This window comes from Mobula birostris, chromosome 8, assembly GCF_030028105.1.
Source record: "Mobula birostris isolate sMobBir1 chromosome 8, sMobBir1.hap1, whole genome shotgun sequence".
Lineage (NCBI taxonomy): Eukaryota > Metazoa > Chordata > Chondrichthyes > Myliobatiformes > Myliobatidae > Mobula > Mobula birostris.
Genome location: NC_092377.1, coordinates 170,535,861 through 170,559,976, shown reverse-complemented (window position 1 = coordinate 170,559,976; position 24,116 = coordinate 170,535,861). Strand labels below are relative to the sequence as shown.

At 44.1% G+C, this 24,116-nt stretch overlaps 1 protein-coding gene across 4 annotated transcripts in view; it reads right to left on the bottom strand.

Annotated features, from left to right (window-relative positions):
- The window catches only part of tgfa (transforming growth factor, alpha), a 140,220-nt gene extending 119,685 nt beyond the window's left edge, over positions 1–20,535 (bottom strand). The window contains exons 1-3 of one of the 4 annotated variants that reach the window (XM_072266833.1): positions 20,401–20,535; positions 16,829–16,929; positions 7,382–7,472 (exon numbers count right to left, since the gene is read on the bottom strand). In XM_072266833.1, the coding sequence (XP_072122934.1) occupies positions 7,382–7,472; positions 16,829–16,843 (106 nt within the window). In that variant the 5' untranslated portion in view covers positions 16,844–16,929; positions 20,401–20,535. The remainder of the gene's footprint in view (positions 1–7,381; positions 7,473–16,828; positions 16,930–20,400) is intronic. The other 3 variants (XM_072266831.1, XM_072266832.1, XM_072266834.1) reach the window with 3 other exon arrangements.
- Positions 20,536–24,116: the final 3,581 nt, after the last annotated feature.

Here is a 24,116-nt window from a genome sequence, read left to right as displayed (position 1 = left end):
TGATTATGGTTCTCTCTGCTGCCCAGCCCAGGAAAGTTTGAACCAAAAATGTTGGCTCAAAGGCCTGGATGAAAAATGAGGGGGGAGGGGGAGAGGGAGGGGGAGAATGTGTTAGTGGTTCAACAACACTTTGTTGGGTAGCAGAGAGGTAGATGTCTGGAGACGGGCAAAAACACTCAGACAGTGCAGAGAATTCCCTCACCTTGAACTGGAGGGAGGGTGGAAAGTTGAGAATTCCTCACTGCCAACATCCTGTGTGCAGGAGGAAGGACTGAGAATCACCATGAAGGAAAACAGTGTGGGAAAAAGGCCCTTTGGCACAATTCATCCGTGCTGACTATATTGCCTTCCTGAGATAGACCACTTCCTATCTACGTAACTGCTCCAAAGTCCCCTAAACATTACACTTCCCTCAATCACTCCCTCTGGCAACTCATTCCATATATGCACCACCCACTGTGTTTGAAAAATGCCCCTCAGATTCCTTTTAGATCTTTCTACACGCACTTTAAACCTACACAATCTCATTTTTGATTCCTATACCCTTTGTAAAAAATGTGCCTGTCCATCATATGATTTTATAAACTTCCATAAAGCCATCCCTTAGCCTCCTTCAATCCAGGAAAGAGTCCTGGCCTGTCTGGCGGTGGGGGGGGGGGAGCTGCAACACTGCGTGGGGGGCAGCGGGTGGGGAGCTGCAGCGTTCGGAGGGCAGTGGCGGTGGTGGTGGGGGAGTGACGGGGGAGCTGCAGCGCAGGGGGGGGCTGCCGCACCAATGGGTGGGGGCAGCGTTGCAGCAGCCACAGATTTTTGCACGTGAGATATGAAACCAAGATTCCAATCAGGTGATATATACTAATTCCCAACACCAATGAAAGAAAAATTGATTTGTATCAATATTTATTCCTCAACACTTAGCAAATGATCAGGTTGCAAGATACTTTGATTGGAAAAATAACTAATTCAGATCTTGAAGGGTTAACACAGAGCCCTCAGTTGATAGTAAGTGTGCAGAGAGATGCTGGAGGGAACAAATCTAACTCTGTGTGACAGGAATACAGTCAGAACCGATTATACCTCACTTTACAAACTCAACTCTCAGTTTAATTTAAATGAAAGCACAATTCGCAAGAGGCTGCCTTCCTGACATAGGATCAAAGTTGCCAACTTGAATTACGTCTTACTTCTGCCTTGAACTATATATTCATTTTTTAAAATAATCAATATTCTATCTGACTCATCTGCCTTCAGCATAACCATGCGGAAATGAACAGCACCCCAGGCTGTAACTCCAATGCTTAGTTCCGATCGCTGTGCAGGTTGTAAACGCAAGACGTGAATTCAATTAAGGAATGAGTTGAGAACTGGTGTTTTGTCACCGAACGATAGTACAGGAGGAACGGACCATATGTGTGATCTCAACATAAACTGTACTTCTGGTTTAAAATACATCAAGGCCACAGAGGAAGGGAATCTTTTGACTACCTTTGCCTGATCAGCAAAATCATTCCACCTTACCCTGCACATCCTGTACTTAAAAAAAACACATCAATATCCTGACCGGGATATCACAAGACAAAGGAGCAGAAGTAGGCCATTCTGCCCATCGAGTCTGCTCCGCCACTCCACCATGAGCTATACTATTCTCCCATCTAGTTCCAATTTCCAGCTTTTTCCCCATATCCCTTGATACCCTGACTAATTAGATACCTATCAATCTCCTCCTTAAACACCCTCAATGATCGGGCCTCCACAGCTGTATGTGGCAACCAATTCCATAGATCCACGACCCTCTGGCTAAAAAAAATTCTCCTCACCTCTAATTTTAAGACTGTGGTCTCTTGTCCTGGACTCACCCACCAAGGGAAACAGCCTTTCCACATCTATTCTGTCCAATCCTTTCAACATTCGAAATGTTTCTATGAGATCCCCTCTCATTCTTCTATACTCTAATGAATACAGTCCAACAGCCGACAAACACTCCTCATATGTTAGCCCCTGCATTCCAGGAATCATCCTCGTAAATCTTCTCTGAACTCTCTCCAACATCAGTACATCCCTTCTAAGATAGGGGGCCCAAAACTGCACACAGCATTCTAAATGAGGTCTCACCAGTGCCCCGTAGAGTCTCATCAACACCTCCTTACTCTTATACATTATTCCTCTTGAAATGAATGCCAACATAGCATTCACTTTCCTTACTGCCCATCCAACCTGGTGGTTAACCTTTAGGGTATCTTGCATGAGGACCCAGAAGTCCCTTTGCACTTCCGATTTTTGAATTTTCTCCCCATCTAGATAATAATCTGCCCGATTATTTCTTCTTCCAAAATGTACAACCGTACATTTCTCAACATTGTATCTCATCTGCCATTTCCTTGCCCACTCTCCTAAACTGACCAAGTCTCTCTGCAACCTTTCCGTTTCTTCAACACTTCCTGCTCCTCCGCCTATCTTGGTGTCATCCACAAACTTAGCCACAGAACCATTTAATCCATAATCTAAATCATTGATATACATTGTAAAAAGAAGTGGCCCCAACACCGACCCTCGCAGAACACCACTAGTAACCGGCAACCAATCAGAATAGGATCCCTTTATTCCCACCCTTTGCTTTCTGCCTATCAGCCAATGCTCCACCCATTCCGCTCATTACAGGAATTACTTTCCTGTAATTCCATGGGCTCTCATCTTATTAAGCAGCCTCATATGCGGCACCTTATTGAAGGCCTTTAGAAAATCCAAATACACAACATCCACAGCCTCTCCCTTGTCAATCTTATTTGAGATTACCTCAAAAAATTCCAATAGGTTGGTGAGGCAGGATCTTCCCTTCATGAAACCATGCTGGCTTGGGCCTATCTTGTCATGCACCTCGAGGTATTTCATAACCTCGTCCTTGAGGATCGACTCCAATCGCTTTTCAACTACTGATGTCAGACTAATGGGTCTGTAACTTTCTTTTTGCTGCCTCCCTCCTTTCTTAAACATCGGAACTACATTTGCGACTTTCCAGTCCTCCGGAATGTCTATCATTATTACTGGGTCAAAATCGTAGAATTATTGAACTCTCCAATGTTTCTGATGGGTTCCAATATTTCAGATGTGATCGAGGCAGAGGAATGAAAGGTGGGGGAGAAGCATTGCTTGTTAGGGAAAATATTACAGCAGTGCTCAGGCAGGACAGATTAGAGGGCTTGTCTACTGAGTCCTTATGGGTGGAGCTGAGAAACAGGAAAGGTATGGCCACATTAGTGGGATTGTATTACAGACCACCCAATAGCCAATGAGAATTGGAAGAGCAAATCTGCAGGGAAATAGCAAGCAACTGCAGGAAACAAAGTTGCAGTGGTAGGGGATTTTAATTTTCCATATATTGATTGGGACTCCCATACTGTTAGGGGTCTAGATGGTTTAGAGTTTGTAAAATGTGTTCAGGAAAGTTTTCTAAATCAATATATAGGGGGACCAACTAGAGGGGATGCAATATTGGATCTCCTGTTAGGAAACGAGTTAGGACAAGTGATGGAAGTCTGTGTAGGGGAGCACTTTGGTTCCAGTGATCATAACACCATTAGTTTCAACTTGATCATGGACAAGGATAGATCTGGTCCTAGGGTTGAGGTTCTTAACTGGAAGGCGGCCAAATTTGAAGAAATGAGAAAGGATCTAAAATGCGTGGATTGGGACAGGTTGTTCTCTGGCAAGGATGTGATTGGTAGGTGGGAAGCCTTCAAACGAGAAATTTTGAAAGTGCAGAATTTGTATGTTCCTGTCAGGATTAAAGGCAAAGTGAATAGGAATAAGGAACCTTGGTTCTCAAGGGATATTGCAACTCTGATAAAGAAGAAGAGGGAGTTGTATGACATGTATAGGAAGCAGGGAGTAAATAAGGTGCTTGAGGAGTATAAGAAGTGCAAGAAAATACTTAAGAAATCAGGAGTGCTAAAAGAAGACATGAGGTTGCATTGGCAGTCAAAGTGAAGGATAATCCAAAGAGCTTTTACGGGTATATTAAGAGCAAAAGGATTGTAAGGGATAAAATTGGTCCTCTTGAAGATCAGAGTGGTCGCCTATGTGAGGAACCAAAGGAAATGGGGGAGATCTTAAATAGGTTTTTTGTGTCTGTATTTACTAAGGAAACTGGCATGAAGTCTATGGAATTAGGGGAAACAAGTAGTGAGATCATGGAAACTGTACAGATCGAAAAGGAGGAGGTCCTTGCTGTCTTGAGGAAAATTAAAGTGGATAAATCCCCGGGACCTGACAGGGTGTTCCCTCGGACCTTGAAGGAGACTAGTGTTGAAATTGCAGGGGACCTGGCTGAAATATTTAAAATGTCGCTGTCTACAGGTGAGGTGCCGGAGGATTAGAGAGTGGCTCATGTTGTTCCGTTGTTTAAAAAAGGATCGAAAAGTAATCCAGGAAATTATAGGCCGGTAAGTTTACTGTCGGTAGTAGGTAAGTTATTGAAGGGAGTGCTGAGAGACAGAATCTACAAGCATTTGGATAGACAGGGACTTATTAGGGAGAGTCAACATGGCTTTGTGCGTGGTAGGTCATGTTTGACCAATCTACTGGAGTTTTTCGAGGAGGTTACCAGGAAAGTGGATGAAGGGAAGGCAGTGGATATTGTCTACATGGACTTCAGTAAGGCCTTTGACAAGGTCCCGCATGGGAGGTTAGTTAGGAAAATTCAGTCGCTAGGTTTACATGGAGAGGTGGTAAATTGGATCAGACATTGGCTCAATGGAAAAAGCCAAAGAGTGGTAGTAGAGAATTGCTTCTCTGAGTAGAGGCCTGTGACTTGTGGTGTGCCACAGGGATCAGTGCTGGGTCCATTGTTATTTGTCATCTATATCAATGATCTGGATGATAATGTGGTAAATTGGATCAGCAAATTTGCTGATGATACAAAGATTGGAGGTGTAGTAGACAGTGAGGAAGGTTTTCAGAGCCTGCAGAGGGACTTGGACCATGTGGAAAAATGGGCTGAAAAATGGCAGATGGAGTTTAATGCAGACAAGTGTGAGGTATCACACGTTGTAAGGACAAACCAAGGTAGAACATACAGGGTTAATGGTAAGGCACTGAGGAGTGCAGTGGAACAGAGGGATCTGGGAATACAGATACAAAATTCCCTAAAAGTGGCGTCACAGGTAAATAGGGTCGTAAAGAGAGCTTTTGGTACATTGGCCTTTATTAATCGTTTTATTGAGTATAAGAGCTGGAATGTTATGATGAGGTTGTATAAGGCATTGGTGAGGCCGAATCTGGAGTATTGTGTTCAGTTTTGGTCACCAAATTACAGGAAGGATATAAATAAGGTTGAAAGAGTGCAGAGAAGGTTTACAAGGATGTTGCCGGGACTTGAGAAACTCAGTTACAGAGAAAGGTTGAATAGGTTAGGACTTTATTCCCTGGAGCATAGAAGAATGAGGGGAGATTTGATAGAGGTATATAAAATTATGATGGGTATAGATAGAGTGAATGCAAGCAGGCTTTTTCCACTGAGGCAAGGGGAGAAAAAAACCAGAGGACATGGGTTAAGGATGAGGGGGGAAAAGTTTAAAGGGAACATTAGGGGGGGGCTTCTTCACACAGAGAGTGGTGGGAGTGTGGAATGAGCTGCCAGACGAGGTGGTAAATGCGGGTTCTTTTTTAACATTTAAGAATAAATTGGACAGATACATGGATGGGAGGTGTATGGAGGGATATGGTCCGTGTGCAGGTCAGTGGGACTAGGCAGAAAATGGTTCGGCACAGCTGAGAAGGGCCAAAAGGCCTGTTTCTGTGCTGTAGTTTCTATGGTTCTATGGTTCTTCCAATCAGCACTGAGGAGCACCACCATTAGGAATGGGCAGCAGTCACAAGCCTCACCGATGCCATCCCAAAAATTGCCATGAGGGGACTTTGGACATGCAAAGCTCACCTGGTCCATCAATTGCATGAATAACAAGGAGACCATTCAGCCCCTCGCATTTGTGTCATTATTGTAAGATTTAGATTACATCATGGCTAATCTACTCTTACATTAATTTAGTACAGAAACACACCATTAGGACCAATTAACCAAGATTCCCATTTAATCCAGTCACATTCGCCTGTGTTTGTCCCATATCCCTCTAAACCTGTCTTATACGTGTGCCTGTCAATGTAATGTTGTAATATCATTCCACATACTGATCATCCTTTGGTTCTTATTAATTCTCTCCCCTCTCATCTGGAACCGATGCCCTCTGGTTCTTCACTCCCCAACCCCGGGAAATTGAATGAAGTACAGACTGCTGACGGATCAATATTCATAACCACTCCAGTGATAGTGAAGTTTGTGGGAGCTTGCTATGCTCAATTTGGCAGCAATGATTCTTGCATTACAGCAGAGGCCGCACTTCAAAAGGACACCAGGAGTTCTCAAGTTTCGGACATAACGAGATGCAAATATATGCAAAATTTTATGTTTCAAGGAGCAACTTCTGAAGCTTCGCCCTGTTGACAATATCACCGGAGGACTGATGATCAAGTACAATTATTCTCTCTATCATTAGGCACGGTTAATTTACCTTTGATGCCCTTCTCGCAACACATTTTCAAACCAACTCCTTCACTGTGGAGTTTTTGAAGCCAGTATGCTGTGGCCCCTCCAGGTTTAACAGGGGTTACTAGTTTGAACCTTGTCCCAGGTCAGTGTAGTAATTTGAAGTCTCTTAATTGAATTCGAAGCGATTCAAATTAAAACTACCTTCAGCCTCACTAACAGCTCGTAACTTTAAATACCGGCACTGCAGTGACCGATAGGTGAAGTATCAATCGAATTTGGAGCTTTCTCGTTAAAAAAAATCCTTACTATAAAATCAGTTTTAACGTTGCTCAGTCTCCGCGGTCCATGGAATATGGTGTTCCACTCTTCAGTAAGACGATAGCCCGGAGCTCTGATCAACTCTACCCGCTGTTTCAGCCAACCTGCTCTGAAAAACCGGCACTCAACAGCTCAGCCAAATCTGCCTTCAGTTTTTAATTAGAAAACCTGGAGTCACTTGCCTAAAGGTTGGGACTCTCTTTTTACTATAAAATGGTGAATTCGGATGTTTTTTTAAAATCCTTTAGAAATCAACCGGAGTCACAGACTCACTGAGATTGTTACAGTGCGACTGGACAATCGGATCGAGACTGTATACAGGGCAGAAAGCAAGAATTCTTTTGGCCTGAAGTAGCATCTTCTGGATTAGCAGCGGAACATGAACAGGTACAGACTCGCAGTATGGCAAATAACAGCGAAACCAAACAGGTCTAAGGATTCCAGCACTTAAAGAATAGACAGCAGAAAGTAAAATATTTCTGTAATTCTTAGAAGGGAAAAAGAAAGTGGTTGAATTCTTACCTGAAAGTATGATAATCACTTCCCCAATGGCACTCCACATCATACTTGTAGTTGTGTGTACACTCTGTGATTGCAGTGTTCGTGGGTTGGGCTGTCGGCAGGCAGAGACGGAGAGTGAATGTGACCTTCCAGGCAAAAGGGAGGACCTTTCCGCAAACTCTTAAAGCCGTATTACCCTCCTGCCCGGAATTCTATCAACAGTCGGCGTATCATTAAAACACACATTTATTTTTCCTGGTTTCTTAAATATGCTTGAAAGAGTTGTTATGTTTAACCACGTTGTAATTATAATGTTTGACCTAAATTTAAATATGAATACTTCTATCTTTGCTGATTCAGTGGCTCATTTGAATGTAAATATGCGGAGATACTGGTGCCGTCGTTATTATCTTCCAAAAGAAAATTAAAAACAGTATATACCTCGTGAAATGCCCATAGCTGTATAACTGCAGTAACATATATAGGGTGTCACTGTAAAATACTGGAAACTTGGTAGACAATTCATACACAATTAGCTCCCACAAAAGCAATCAGCTGGTCTGCGTTTAAAGATGCTGGTTGTGAAAGAGACATTACACCCTGGATCTGAAGAGAGTCTTGGTGTAGTTTCACCTGAGACAACAAACTGTTTTAAAATTTCACCTAGAAGATAGTACTCCCTTAGAACAGAGAACAACTAACAGAACAGCACAGCAACAAACCCTTTGGCCTACAATATTACCAAAATTAGATTAATTTTCTTCTGCCTGCACATTTTATTTAATTTTTGAGGTACAGCACAGATTAGCTCTTCCGGCCTTTCAGCTGCACTGCCCTGATTTAATTCTCATCCATATCCCTCCAATTTATGCATATTCATAAGCTTATCTAATAGCCTCTTAAACAGCATTGTTGTATCTGCAAACACGAGGAAACCTGCAGATGCTGGAAATTCAAGCAACACTCACAAAATGCTGGTGGAACACAGCAGGCCAGGCAGTTTGACGTAACGGGCCGAGACCCTTCATCAGGACTAATTTAAAGAAGAGATAGTAAGAGATTTGAAAGTGGGAGGGGTAGGGGGAGATCAAAAATGATAGGAGAAGACAGGAGGGGGGAGGGACGGAGCCAAGAGCTGGAAAGTTGATTGGCAAAAGGGATACAAGGCTGGAGAAGGGAGAGGATCATGGGATGGGAGGCCTAGGGAGAAAGATAGAGGGAGGGGAGCCCAGAGAATGGGCAAGGAGTTATAGCGAGAGGGACAGAGGGAGAAAAAAAAGAGATTGATTGATTGATTAAATAAATAAAGAAAGGAAGGAAGGATGGGGTACGAATGGGAGGAGGGGCATTAACATAAGTTAGAGAAGTCAGTGTTCATGCCATCAGGTTGGAGGCTACCCAGACGGAATATAAGGTGTTGTTCCTTCAACCTGAGTGTAGCTTCATCTTGACAGTACAGGAGGCTGTGGATGGACATATCAGAATGGGAATGGGAAGTGGAATTAATAATGTGTGGCCACTGGGAGATCCTGCTTTCTCTGGCGGACAGAGTGTAGGTGTTCAGTGAAACGGTCTCCCAGCCTGTGTCGGGTCTCACCAATATATAGGAGGTCACACCAGGAGCACCGGACGCAGTATATCACCCCAGCCGACTCACAGGTGAAGTGGCTGGAAGGACTGCCTGGGGCCCTGAATGGTGGTGAGGGAGGAAGTGTAAGGGCATGTGTAGCACTTGTTCCGCTTACAAGGATAAGTGCTGGGAGGGAGATCGGTGGGAAGGGATGGGGGGTGATGAATGGACAAGGGAGTCACGTAGGGAGCGATCCCTGTGGAAAGCAGAAAGCTTGAGCACATCTTTCCCTCCATCCCTCTTTCATCCCTCACTGCTGCCATCAAGAAGAAAGTACGAGACCCTGAGGACTCACACCACCAGGTTCGGGAACAGTTATTACCCCTCAAACATCAGGTCCCACACCACCAGGTTCAGGAACAGTTATTACCCCTCGACTATCAGGCTCTTGAACCAGAGAGGATAACTTCACCCAACTTCACTAGCCCCATCACTGAACTGGTCCCACAACCTGTGGACTCACTTTCAAGGTCTCTTCATCTCATGTTCTCCATGTTTATTGCACACTTATTATTATTAGGTCTTCTTTCTTTTTGTATTTGCAGAGTTTGCTGTCTTTTGCACTTTGGTTCCATGCCCATTTAATAGCGTCTTTCACTGAGTCTATTCTGGTTATTATTCTATGATGGATTTCTTGAGTATACCCTCAAGAAAATGAATATCAAGGTTGTATGCGGTAATATATATGTAGTTTGATAATAGATCTATTTTTAACTTTGAACTAAGCCTCAGAGATAAGAGTACTATCCACGACTGATGCATTGACTCCCAGTGTGTGAGAAGATGCTGGCATCAGTGAATTGTGTGGCTACTTGCCTGCCCACACTGGTGTTTGTATGAGGCTTGGTATGAGGTGTTGCATCTCTTAGAGGCGCCAATGCTGAAGTAAACAGCACAGTGCTGATCTGTTGCACCATTATCACAGATACCATCTTTGAAACATGTTGCACTGAGGCCTTATATGGAAGAGAATGTAAACGTAATCTTGGCCAACATTCTTCTATCAACCAACAGTATCAGAGATTATTGCTTCTTGTTTAGTGTCAATTAGCGTGAATGTTTGCTAACAGCAGTAGTGACTACCATTTGAAAGGAACACAATGGATATGAAACATTTTGAAATTTACTAACGATGTGACAAACTTTATCCTTTACAACAGATGCCTTGGGATGCAATAGAGTGAACACAAAAAGCTCTTAAATTCTAGGCTGAGTACCAAGAGGATGATTCATACATATGATAATAAGTGCAAAAATATCTTGGACAGCAGGAGACTGTTCAGCCCATCAAATCTGATATGACCCTCATCTCCATTGGCTGAGTTTCACTGATATCCTCTGATAGTTAAGTAATGAGAAGATGCTTGGGAAGGGACCACAGGGCTAGGGAATTTCAGTTTGGTGACCTTGACAAGACATGGAGCAGTTCTTCATTCTTAGGCTGAAATGCAGACATTACTGGCAAGGCTATCATTTGCTCTTAATTATCTGTTCATCCTGTTTCAGAGGGAAATCAGCAACTACTTTGCTGTGGATCAGAATCACATACAACCCAGTCAGATGCAGACAGTGAATTCCTTTTCAACACTACTTTTATAAAACATTAGGGAATTTTACAACAAGCATTAGCTTTTATTTTATTTATTAACTGAACTTAAATTTCCCCCAGTAGGATATGAAATCACATTTTCTGATCATCTGCACAGATAGCAGGATTATATGACTGATAATGTAACCAGCAGAATATTGATACTACTTTCATGATAAATTCACTCTGTTGTCACACAAATAACAGCTGTAGGAAGATGCAGAATTACAGAATTGCTAGTCCTTTGAAATAATTCCAAATTAGATTTGAGTCACAGCCTTTTTTTCCAGTCCTGAGCTCAGTCCTTTAAAAGTCAGCCTACAATTCTTTAGATTTGTGACCTTCTCAGTTATGTGATTGGGCTATAAGTGTGAAGACTCTGTTCCACTTTGTCCACTGTAAGTCTGGTGTATGGTGACTTTCTATGTACTTGAAGGTGTCACCGTGTAGCAGGTAGTTCTGCTGTCTCACATTCCAACAACACAAGTTAAATCTTGACTTTGTATCATGTGATGCTTGCACATTCTCCCTGAATAATTTATAGAGATAGTCATAAAGCAGAGAAAAATAGAACATAGAATATTACTGCACAGTACAGGCCCTTCGGCCCACAATGTTGTGCCGACCCTTAAACCCTGCCTCCCATATAACCCCCACCTTAAATTCCTCCATATACTTATCTAGTAGTCTCTTAAATTTCACTAGTGTATCTGCCTCCACCATTGAAACCATTGCATTCACACCAAATATCAAGTATCCATATACATTAATCGTACACACAGCAAATTTTATTCTTCCTGGATACCCGGCAACTCCTCCCAGAATCTATCGCACACCAACACATTAGGAGCATTTACTGAGGCCAATTAACCTACCAACTTGCAAATCTTTGGAATGTGGGAGGAAATTGGAGTACTCAGAGGACACAGGGAGAATTTGCAGACTCCGCACACAGAGTGCAGAAGATCAGTACGGAATCCATACCATTGGACTTGTGAGTCTAAAGTGCTACCAGCTGTACCACTTTGACATCCAGTTTCTTTTCCTGTTGAGTATAACCGCACAGTTCTAGTCCCAGTGAGCCCAGTTGCATCCTCTTGAAGGTCTTCTCATCATTATTATAATATGGAGGGAGATTGGGTGCATTCCAACCCTGGTGCTAAACAATTTAACCTTGCTCATATTTAGTTCCTTCTGCTTGGAAATACACCCAAATCTTTTGTTTTCCCTTTGTCCAATTATCCTTTTTGTGAACAACACATCTGTCATCCCAAATCCCTCAGCTGCACTCAGATATTTGTTTCCAATGGGAATTTTCCATATAACCATTTTTCCCTTGTCTCTGTTGGCTGTTTTGTTTCACCAATTTTAATGCTAACAACAATAAACTAGTCCTCGATTCAGTCCCTTCCCACCATCGTCTGTGACACTTCACATGCTCTCGATCTCAACAACATACAATTCCCTAGCCTTGATCATTTCACTTTCATCATGGATATCCAGTCCCTATACACTTCTATCCCCATCAAGAAAGACTTAATGCTCTTCACTTCTTTTTCAACAGACCACCCAGTTCGTCTTCATCATCACCCTGCTTCATCTGGCAGAACTAGTCCTCACACTCAACAAATACCTCTTTTGGCTTTTCCCACTTTCTCTAAACTCAAGGAGTAACCATGCACACCTGCATGGCCCGAACTATGCCTGCCTTTTTGTTGGCTACGTAGAACAGTCCATTTTCCAAGTCCTCCCTTGTAATGGTCCCCAAGTCTTTCCACACTACACTGACAATTGCATTGGTGCTGTTTCATGCACCCATACTGAGCTTCCAACTTCCACCCTGCCCTTAATTTATTTTGTCCATTTTTGATACCTCTTTCCCCTTGTTCAACTTCGTTGCTTGGAGACAAACTGTCTACAGAAATCTTTTTATAATCCCATCAATTCACCTTGCTACACTGAAGGGTCTCGGCCTGAAATGCCAACTGTTTACTCTTTTCTATCGATGCTGCCTGGCCTGCAGAGCTCTTCCAGCATTTTGTGTGTGTTGCTTGGATTTCCAGAATCTGGAGATTTTCTCTCCTTTGAGACTCAAACTGCTATCTTGATTATATCTTTTCCCACACTGTCTTCCATATGAATGCCCTTGTCTCGGTTCCTTTGTCTTTACTGCAACTGTTCCCAGGATGAGGCATTCATTTTCTTCTTCAAAGAACAGGTTTTCTCTTCCTCTACTATTTATGCTACTTCACCTGCATCTTCTCCATTTCCTGGACACCCACCCCCAACCTGCTGCATTAATCCCTTTCCTGGCACTTATCCCTGCAGGCCGATGAAATGCTATACCCGCCCATTCACCTCCTCCCTCACTTCTATTCAGGGCCTCAAACATTCTTTCCAGGTGAAGTAACACTTCACCTGTGAATCTGTTGAAGTTGTCTACTGTATCCAGTGCTCTTGATGCAGCTTCCTCTACATTGATGAGCCCTGATATAGATAGCGGGGCCGCTTTGTCGAGCATCTTTGCTCCATCTGCAAAAAGCAGGATTTGCCTGTGGCCAAACATTCCAATTCCAGTCCCCATTCCCATTCTGACATGTCACTCCATGGCCTCCTGTACTCCCATGATGAGGCCACTCACAGGTTGGAGGAGTAACACCTCATATTCTGTCTGGGTAGCGTCCATCTTGATGGCATGAACATCGAGTTTTCTAGCTTCTGGTAAATTTTCTCCATCCCTCTTCCCTTTTCTTCAATTCTCCGCTCAGGCTACACTCTCACATCTCCTCTTCTCTTCAGCTGCCTACCACCTCCCCCAGTGCCTCTCTTCCTTCCCTTTCTCACATGGTCCACTCTTGTCTACAATCAGATTCCTTCTTTGCCAGCCCTTTATCTTTTCCACTTATCACCCCCAGCTTCTTACGTTATTCCCCTTCCTCTCCCACCCAGCTTCAACTGTCACCTTCTAGCTTGTCCTCCCCTCCCTCCATCCACCTTCGTACTGTGCCATCTTCCTCTTTCCTTTCATAGTCATAGAGTTCTACAGATGTACAGCACAGAATTAGGCCCTTTGGCCCATCTTGTCCATAGAACATAGAACATAGAATAGTACAGCACAGTACAGGCCCTTCGGCCCACATTGTTGGGCCGACCTTCAAACCCTGCCTCCCACACCTTAAATTCCTCCATATACCTGTCTAGTAGTCTCTTAAACTTCACTAGTGTATCTGTCTGCACCATTGACTCGGGCAGTGTATTCCACGCACAAACCACTCTCTGAGTAAAAAACCTTCCTCTAATATCCCCCTTGAACTTCCCACCCCTTACCTTAAAGCCGTGTCCTCTTGTATTGAGCAGTGGTGCCCTGGGGAAGAGGCGCTGGCTATCCACTCTAGCTATTCCTCTTAATATCTTGTATACTAATAGCAGTTTCCATGCTGAAACTGAGAGTGGTGAATCTGTGGAATTCTCTGTCACAGGAAACAGTTGAGGCCAGTTCATTAGCTATATTTAAGAGGGAGTTAGATATGGCCCTTGTGGCTAAAGGGATCAGGGAGTATGGAGAGAAGGCTGGTACAGGGTTCTGAGTTGGATGATCAGCCATGATCATACTGAATGGTGGTGCAGGCTCGAAGGGCCGAATGGCCTACTCCTGCACCTATTTTCTATGTTTTTATGTTTCTAACTATTTAAACTGCGTACTCCCATCGACCTGCACTGGGACCATAGCCCTCCCTACTATCCATGTACCTATCCAAACTTCCCTTAAACATTGAAATCAAGTCTTCTTCACTGTCTGTAAATTTGTTGATCCAGTTAACTACGTTATCATCCAGATCATTGACATAGATCACAAACTACAATGGACCTAGCAACGATCCTTGCGGACAACCATTAGTCACAGGCCTCTCATCTACTACCACTCTCTGGCTTCTCCAACAAAGCCAATGTCTAATCCAATTTACAGAATGCTGAGCAACTGAACCTTTTTGATCAACCTCCCATGCCGGACTTCGTCATATGTCTTACTAAAGTCCATTTAGGCAACATCCACTGCCTTGCCTTTACCCACTTCCCTGGTTAAAAAAACCAACACACACAAAATGCTGGAGGAACTCAGCAGGCCAGGCAGCATCTATGGAAAAAAGTACAGTCGACGTTTCGAGCCGAAACCCTTCAGCAGGACCTTCCGAGTTCTGGCCTCACCAGCATGTAGCATGGGTAGCAATCCTGAGATCAGAACCCTGGAGGTGCTGCCCATTAACTAGGCGCCTAACTTCCTGAACTCCCTACACAGAACCTCATCACATCCTACGCGTGTCATTGGTACCTACATGGAACACAACCTCTGGCTGTTCACCTTCCCAATTAAGAATGTTGAGGACTCAGTCTGAGATGTCCCGTACCCTGCCACCCAGGAGGCAACATACCACCCGGGAATATCGTTCTCATCCACGGAAACTCCTGTCTGTTCCCCGAACCTACAAATCCCCTATCACCACAGCATGCCTCTTTCCCCCCTCCTTTCTGAGTCACAGAGGCAGATTCAGTGCCAAAGACCCAACCACTGTGATTTTCCTCACCCAACTTGATGGTCATCACCCACAACAGTATCCAAAGTGATATACAGTTCCTATAAAAATTATTCACTCCCTTTGGAAGTTTTCATGTTTTATTATTTTAAAACATTGAATCACAGTGGATTTAATTTGGCTCTTTTGACATTGATTAACAGAAAAGACTCTTTTGTGTCAAAATAAAAACAGATCTCTACAAAGTGATTTAAATTAATTACAAATATAAAACACAAAATAATTGATTGCATAAGTATTCGCCCCTTCAAATCAGTATTCAGTAGATGCACCTTTGGCAGCAATTACAGCCTTGACTCTGTGTGGATAAATCTCTATCAGCTTTACACATCTGGACTGCAATTTTTTCCCCATTCTTCTTTACAAAACTGCCTAAACTCTTCAGATTGCACAGGGATCTTGAGTGAACAGCTCTTTGCAAGTTGACCTACAAATTCTCAATAGGATTGAGGTCTGGACTCTGACTTGGCCACTCCAGGACACTAATTCTGTTGCTTTTAAGCCATTTGTGTACAGCTTTGGCTTTATGCTTGGGGTTGTTGTCTTGCTGGAAAACAAATCTTCTCCCAAATTGCAATCCTCTTGCAGATTGTATCAGGTTTTCCTCCAGGATTTCCCTGTATTTTGCTGCATTCATTTTACCCTCTACCTTCACAAGCCTTCCAAGGCGAGCTGCAGTGAAGCATCCCCACAGTATGATACAGCTACCATCATGCTTCACTGTAGGGATGGTGTGGTTTTGATGATATGCAGTGTTTGGCTTATGCCAAATATAGCATTTAGTCTGATGGCCAAAAAGCTCAATTTTGGTTTCATCAGACCATAGAAACTTTTTCCAGCTGATTTCAGAGTCTTCCACATGCCTTCTGGCAAACTCTAGCTGAAACTTCATGTGAGTTTTTTTTTCCCCAATAGTGGCTTTCCTTTGCCACTCTCCCATAAAGTTATGACTGGTGATGTACCCGAACAACAATTGTTGTATGCGCAGTCTCTCCCATCTCAGACACTGAAGCTTGTAATTCCTCCTGAGTTGCCATAAGTCTCTTGATGGCATCTCTCACTAGTCCTGTTCTTGCACGGTCACTCAGTTTTTGAGGACAGGCTGAGTGAAATCCCACTTCCAATGTCCTGATTGGTCACTGGTCAAAACTCAGTTTACGCTGCCATGATCCGACACTGCCTTTTTCTACCTGGCAAGTGGACCTGAATGTAATCTCTTTTCCTCTCAAACTTCCGATGTCCAGATTGTTCACTGTCAAAATTCAAATTTCCAGCCCTGAAGAAGGGTTTCGCCTGAAGTTTCAACTGTTCATTCATTTCTATAGATGCTGCCTGACCTGCTGAGTTCCTCCAGCACTATGTAAGTTGCTTTGTGTTTAATCAGAATCCTGTGTTAGTTTTCCTAATTAATTTCTGTTCTGATATATTAACCATTTTTAAATCATGCATTAGATACCTCTGCATCCCAGAACTCTGAAATCTGCAACCAATTAGATAAAAAGCAGGAAAACTGATGAAATTCATACAAAAATGGACCATTTCACATTTCCTCATTATACATTTTGTCTTCTCACCAAACCTACTTAGACGTCCCTGCAGCCTCCTTCACAACTGAATATCCAACCTATCTGACTGAACAATAAACTATGCAGTCTTACCTTTGATGTCTTCATTGTATTATGGAATTACAGAATACATAAACAGACCCTTTCAGCAAACGTAGCGATGTTAAAATCACCTCCCTCATTGGATCAGAAGACTATAAGACATAAGAACAGACCTTTTGGTTCATCAAGTTTGCTCCGCCATTCAATCATGGTTGATATATCTTTCTCATCACTATTCTCCTGCCTTCTCCCTGTAACTTTTGATGATCTGACTAATCAACAACCTATCAATCTACTCTTTAGATCTATCCAATAACTTAGCCTACACAACTGTCTATGACATTGATTTCCACAGATTCACTGCTCTCTTGCTAAAGAAATTCCTCCTCATCTCTTTTCCAAATGGATGCCCCTATGTTCTGAATCTGGGTCCCCTGGTCCTGGGACACCGCCTCCATCCACTATAGGAAACTGTCACAATGGGGGGCATAGATAGCGGACCCAAATGCAAGACACAGACACTGAAGTACACTTGGAATGGCGGGAGGAGGATAGCAGTGCGCTGCACGTGCACAGCCCTCCGGTGAAAATGATATTGTATCTGTTAAATAGGGGCCATGGACAATTCTGATTTGATGGAGACAGACGTGAAAGCACAGAGAAACATCTGGAGAAATTTCTGAAACGCAGGTCCGCTGCTGTTGTTACTGCGCGATTAAGAATCTTCCAGAGAGAAGGCCTCAAAATCCCCGGCTTTGCCTGCTGTTGGCAACTGAGATTGAGGTCGAATCATTCAGATAGAGGTGGCGCTCGGTACTCGGTGTCGGAGAGCTGATCGGAGGCTCGAAGTCTTCGGACGACTCAGAGTCCGACTGTGGTCGGGCATGGCAGGGAGAGTTTTTCTTCTTTCTCCCATCTGCGTGAGATGTGGGACGTTTGAGAGACTTTGAACTTTTGACTGTGCTCATGGACTGTTCTTCATCAAGTTATGGTATTGTTGCACTGTTGTAACTATATGTTATAATTATGTGGTTTTGTTGGTTTTTTCAGTCTTGGTCTGTCCTGTGTTTTGTGATATCACACCAGAGGAAATATTGTATCATTTCTTAATGCATGCATTACTAAATGACAATAAAAGAGGACTGCGTGTCTTCTTAATCTTAAAAAAAAGTATAAAGAACAGGACTTGACTACAGTAGGGACGTGACAGGATACAGACAAGGAGCATGGACAAGAACACAGACTCGGGCTTGGACCCCGAGCCAGAGACTGGACAGGGACCCAGAACCTGGGTCTTGCCTCAGGCACGGGCCCCAGAACCAGGCATGGACATGACATGACTGCAGGACTGGAGGCTGGGGTCTTGAGGCTTGAGGCTTGGAGACAGGCTTGGGGTCATGGTCTTGACGCTTGAGGCTGGGGTCTTGGTCTTGAGGCCTGAGGCTGGGGTCTTGGTCTTGAGGCCTGAACTTGGAAACAGACTGGGGTCTTGGTCTTGAGGCTTGAGCTTGGAGACAGGCTGGGGTCTTGGTCTTGAGGCCTACAGGCTGGGGTCTTGGGTCTTGGGTCTAGGGTACTTCGAGGCTTGGGTATGGACTCCGAGCCAAGGACTGGGCAAGGAACCAGAACCTAGGACTTGACTCGGGCTCAGGCTCCAGAACTAGGCGAGGACAAGATGAGGCTACAGGACTGGACGTGGCTTGGGTGTGGAACTCCTGGGTAGGACAAGACACAAGGACAGGTAAAGACACATGGACAGGACTCGGATAGGACTGGACTAGGCACGGACTGGACAAGGGCCTTCAGGAGCATGGAGCCTTGGACTAGAAGAGACAGGAGCACGAAACACAGAGCCGGGACCCCTCCTTGGGAACAGGACATAGGACTGGGACTCATACACAGAACACTGAACATGAAGAGTCGGATCCCAACACAGGGTGGTGGCAAACGGCCGGACCTTCCTCGCAAAGGCATGGACACAGAGAGACAACTCCACACAACAAAAGACAGTTCCTTATCTTGACCTAACAAGGCTCTGGTTTGCTCCAGCGGAAAACTTCAGTGATCCAGGCTAGATGAGCAGGCGGAGAGTCAGGTGAGGGGGGAAAAGACAGAGAGGGGAACAGGACAGTCCAGCAGGGAATCCCTGGTTTGCAGAGGTATTTATGTCTCAGCCCCAAAATGAGAAACATGTGCCCACAACAGAAACTGGGGAAAACCAGAAACCCCAGAACAAGGAACCATGGACCAGACTGTGAACCGGAACATGGACTTCACAGACTGGACTATGACAGAAACAGCCTCTCCACACCCTCTGTATCTAATCTTTTCAATATTCAGAAAGTTTTGAATGAGATCCCCCTCATTCTTCTCACTCCAGTGAATACAGGGCCAGAGATATCAAATGTCACTCATACCTTAACCCTTTCATTCCTGGAATCATTCTCATAGACCACTTCTGGATTCTTTCTAATGGCAGAACATCTTTTCTTAGATAAGGAGTTCAAAACTACTTACAATATTCCAAGTGTGGCCTGACCATTGACTTACTAAGCTCAGCATTTACATCCTTGCTTTTATATTCTAGTCCTCTCAAAATGAATACCAGCATTGCATTTACCACTGACTCAACCTGCAAAGTTAACCTTTAGGAAATCCTGCATGAGAACCCCCAAATCCCTTTGTACACCTGATTTTTGAATTTTCTTCCTGCTCAGAAAATTGTCTACGTCTTTATTTCTTCTGCCGAAGTGCATGACCATACACTTCTCTACACTATACTCCATTTGCAGCTTCTTTGCCCATTGTCCTAATCCTTCTAAGCCCCTTTGCAGACTTGCCGCTTCCTGAACACTACCTGTCTGCAAATTTGGCACAAAGCCATCAATTCTGTCATCCAAATCATTGACATATATCATGAAAAGAAGTGGCCGCAACACCATCCCCTGCAGAGCACCGCTATTCACCAGCAGCCAACCAGAAACGGCTCCCTTTATTCCCACTCTTTGATCCTGCCAGTCAGCCAATGCTCTATTCATGCTAGCATCTTTCCTGTAATACCATGGGCTGTTATTTTGTCAAGCATCCTCATGTGCAGCACCTTGTCAAAAGCCTTCTGAAAATCCAAGTAAACTACTCTACTGACTCTCCTATGTCTGTTATGTTATTTTCTCAAAGAATTCCTCAGATTTATCAGGCAAAATTTCTCCTTACAGAAACCATGCTGATTTCAGCCTATTTTATCATGTGCCTCCAAGAACCCTGAAACCTCATCCATAATAATGGACTCCAGCACATCTTCCCAATCACTAAAGTCAGGCTCACAGGCCCATAAGTTCCTTTTTTGTGCCTCCCTCCCTTCTTAAAGAGTGGAGTGATATTTGCAATTTTCCAGTCCTCTGAACAATTCCAGAATCTACTAAAGTCTGCACAATCTCTTCAACTCCCTCCTTTAGAACCCTGAGGTATACTCCATCTGGTCCAGCTGACTTATCTACCTTTAGATCTTTCAGGTTCATAAGTCCATAAGACATAGGAGCAAAATTAGGCCATTCAGACTATCAAGTCTACTCCACCATTCCATCATGGCTGATCTTGGATCCCACTCAACCGCATACACTTACCTTCTTGCTATATCCTTTGATGCCCTGACCAAACGTCCTCTCCACATCCACCTTATCCAGTCCGATCAACATTCGGTAGATTTCAATGACATCCTCTGCATTATTCTAAATTCCAGTGAGTACAGGCCCAAAGCTGCAAAAATAATCCTCACATGTTAACCCTTTCATTCCCGGATTCATCCTCATGAACCTCCTCTGGACTCTTTCCAAAGACAACAAATTCTTTCTGACATATGGGGCCCTAAGCTGCTGATAATACTCCAAGTGCAGCCTGACTAGTGTCTTAAAAAGCCTCAGCATTTTCTCCTTGCTTTTATATTCTATTCCCCTTGAAATAAATGCCAACATTGCATTTGCCTTCTTCACCACAGACTCAACTTGTAAATTAACCTTTTGGGAGTCTTGCACAAGAACTCCCAATTCCCTCTGCACCTCTGATGTTTGAATTTTCTCCTCATTTAGATAATAGAATACACTATTGTCTCTTTCACCAAAATGTATTTTCATACATTTCTACACACTGTATTCCAAGTCCTCTTTTTTTTGCCCATTCCTTCAATTCGTCTAAGTCCTGGTGCAATTGTATTGCTTCCCCAGCACTACCTACACCTCCACCTATCTTAGCATCTTCCGCAAACTGTGCCACAAAGCTATCAATTCCATTATCTAAATCACTATCAAACAAAGTGAAATATAGCGGTCCCAATACTGACCCCTGAGGAACTCCTCTAGCCACTGGCAGCCAAGCAGAAACAGGTCCCTTTATTCCCACTCATTGCCTCCTGCTGTCAGCCATTCCTCTATCCTCACCAGAATCTTTCCTAGAATGTCATGGGATTTTATCTTGTTAAGCAGCATCATTTGTGGCACCTTATCAAAAACCTTCTGAGAATCCAAGTAAATGACATCAACTGCCTCTCCTGTGTCTACCTTGCTTGTTACTTCCTCGAAGAACTCATTTGTCAAGCAAGATTTCCCTTTACAGAAACCATGCTGACTTTGACTTACTTTATTATTAATCTCCAAGTACACTGAAATCGCATTCTTAATAATAGACTCCAACACTTTACCAACCACTGAAGTTAGACTTACTGTCCTATAATTTCTTATTCTTTTGTTTTCCTCCCTTCTTAATGAGTGGAGTGACATTTGCAATTTTCTAGTTCTCTGGGACCATGTCAGAATCGAGTGATTCTTGAAAGATCATGAACAATGCATCTGTTATCTCTTCAGCAACCTGTCTCAAGACTCTGGAATGTAGTCCATCTGGTCCAGGTCCACTTTAAGACTTTTGAGTTTGCATACACTTTTTCGTTTGTAACAGCAATGGCACTCACTCATGCTCCTTGACACTCATGGACCTCTGGCACACTGCTAGTGTCTTCCAGTGAAGATTGATGCAAAGTACTCATTAAGTTCATCTGACATTTCTTTGTCCCCCATTACTACCTCACAAGCATCATTTTCCAGTGGTACAATATCAACTCTCACCTCCATTTAACTCTTTATATATAACTGAAAAAATACTTTTAGTATCCTACTTTATATTATTGGCTAGCTTGCCCTCATATTTCAACTTTTCCCTTCTTATAGGTCCTTTAATTGCCTTTTGTTGGATTTTAAAACTTTCTCAATCATCCAACATCCCACCCGCTTTTGCTACCTTGTATGCCCTCTCTTTGGCTTTTATGTAGTCCTTAACTTCCCTTGTCAGCCACGGTTGCCTACTCCTGCCATTTGAATCTTCGTCTGTGGAACATAGAAACAGAGAAAACCTACAGCACAATACAGGCCCTACCTTAGAAATTACTAGAGTTACCCATAGCCCTCTATTTTTCGAAGCTCCATGTACCTATCCAAAAGTCTCTTAAAAGATCCTATCATATCTGCCTCCACCACTGTTGCCAGCAGCCCATTCCACACACTCACCACTCTCTGCGTAAAAACCTTACCCCTGACATCTTCTCTGTACCTACTCCCCAGCACCTTAAACCTGTGCCCTCTTTTGGCAGCCATTTCAGCCCTGGGAAAAAGCCGCTGACTATCCACACGATCAATGCCTCTCATCACATTATACCATTGAGCAGGTCACCTCTCATCCTCCATCACTCCAAGGAGAAAAGGCTGAGTTCACTCAACCTGTTTTCATAAGGCATGCTCCCCAATCCAGGCAACATCCTTGTAAATCTCCTCTGCACCCTTTCTATGGGTTCCACATCATTCCTGTAGTGAGGCGACCAGAACTGAGCACAGTACTCCAAGTGGGGTCTGACAAGGGTCCTATATAGCTGCAACGTTACCCCTTGGCTCCTAAATTCAGTTCCATGATTGATGAAGGCCAATACACCGTATGCCTTCTTAACCACAGAGTCAACCTGTGCAGCTGCTTTGAGCATTCTAAGGACTTGGAGCCCATTATCCCTCTGATCCTCCACACTGCCAAGAGTCTTACCATTAATACTATATTCTGCCATCATATTTGACTGACCAAAATGAACCACCTCACACTTACAACAGGAATTCTGCAGATGCTGGAAATTCAAGCAGCACACATCAAAGTTGCTGGTGAACGCAGCAGGCCAGGCAGCATCTCTAGGAAGCGGTACAGTCGACGTATCAGGCCGAGACCCTTCGTCAGGACTAACTGAAGGAAGAGTTAGTAAGAGATTTGAAAGTGGGAGGGGGAGGGGGAGATCCAAAATGATAGGAGAAGACAGGAAGGGGAGGGATGGAGCCAAGAGCTGGACAGGTGATTGGCAAAGGGGATATGAGAGGATCATGGGACAGGAGGGCCGGGGAGAAAGACAAGTGGGGGGGAACCCAGAGGATGGGCAAGGGGTATAGTCAGAGGAACAGAGGGAGAAAAAGGAGAGAGAGAGAAAGAATGTGTGTATATAAATAAATAACGGATGGGGTACGAGGGGCATTAGTGGAAGTTTGAGAAGTCAATGTTCATGCCATCAGGTTGGAGGCTACCCAGACGGAATATAAGGTGTTGTTCCTCCAACCTGAGTGTGGCTTCATCTTTACAGTAGAGGAGGCCGTGGATAGACATGTCAGAATGGGAATGGAATGCGGAATTAAAATGTGTGGCCACTGGGAGATCCTGCTTTCTCTGGTGGACAGAGCGTAGGTGTTCAGCAAAGCAGTCTCCCAGTCTGCGTCGGGTGTCGCCAATATATAGAAGGCCACATCGGGAGCACTGGACGCAGTATATCACCCCAGCCGACTCACAGGTGAAGTGTCGCCTCACCTGGAAGGGCTGTCTGGGGCCCAGAATGGTGGTAAGGGAGGAAGTGTAAGGACATGTGTAGCACTTGTTCCACTTACAAGGATAAGTGCCAGGAGGGAGATCAGTGGGGAGGGATGGGGGGCATGAATGGACAAGGGAGTCACGTAGGGAGCGATCCCTGCGGAAAGCAGAGAGGGGGGGGAGGGAAAGATGTGCTTAGTGGTGGAATCCCATTGGAGGTGGCGGAAGTTACGGAGAATAATATGTTGGACCCGGAGGCTGGTGGGGTGGTAGGTGAGGACCAGGGGAACCCTATTCTTAGTGGGGTGGCGGGAGGATGGAGTGAGAGCAGATGTGCTTGAAATGGGGAGATGCGTTTGAGAGCAGAGTTGAATGTGGTGGAAGGGAAGCCCCTTTCTTTAAAAAAGGAGGACATCTCCCTAGCCCTGGAATGAAAAGCCTCATCCTGAGAGCAGATGCGGCG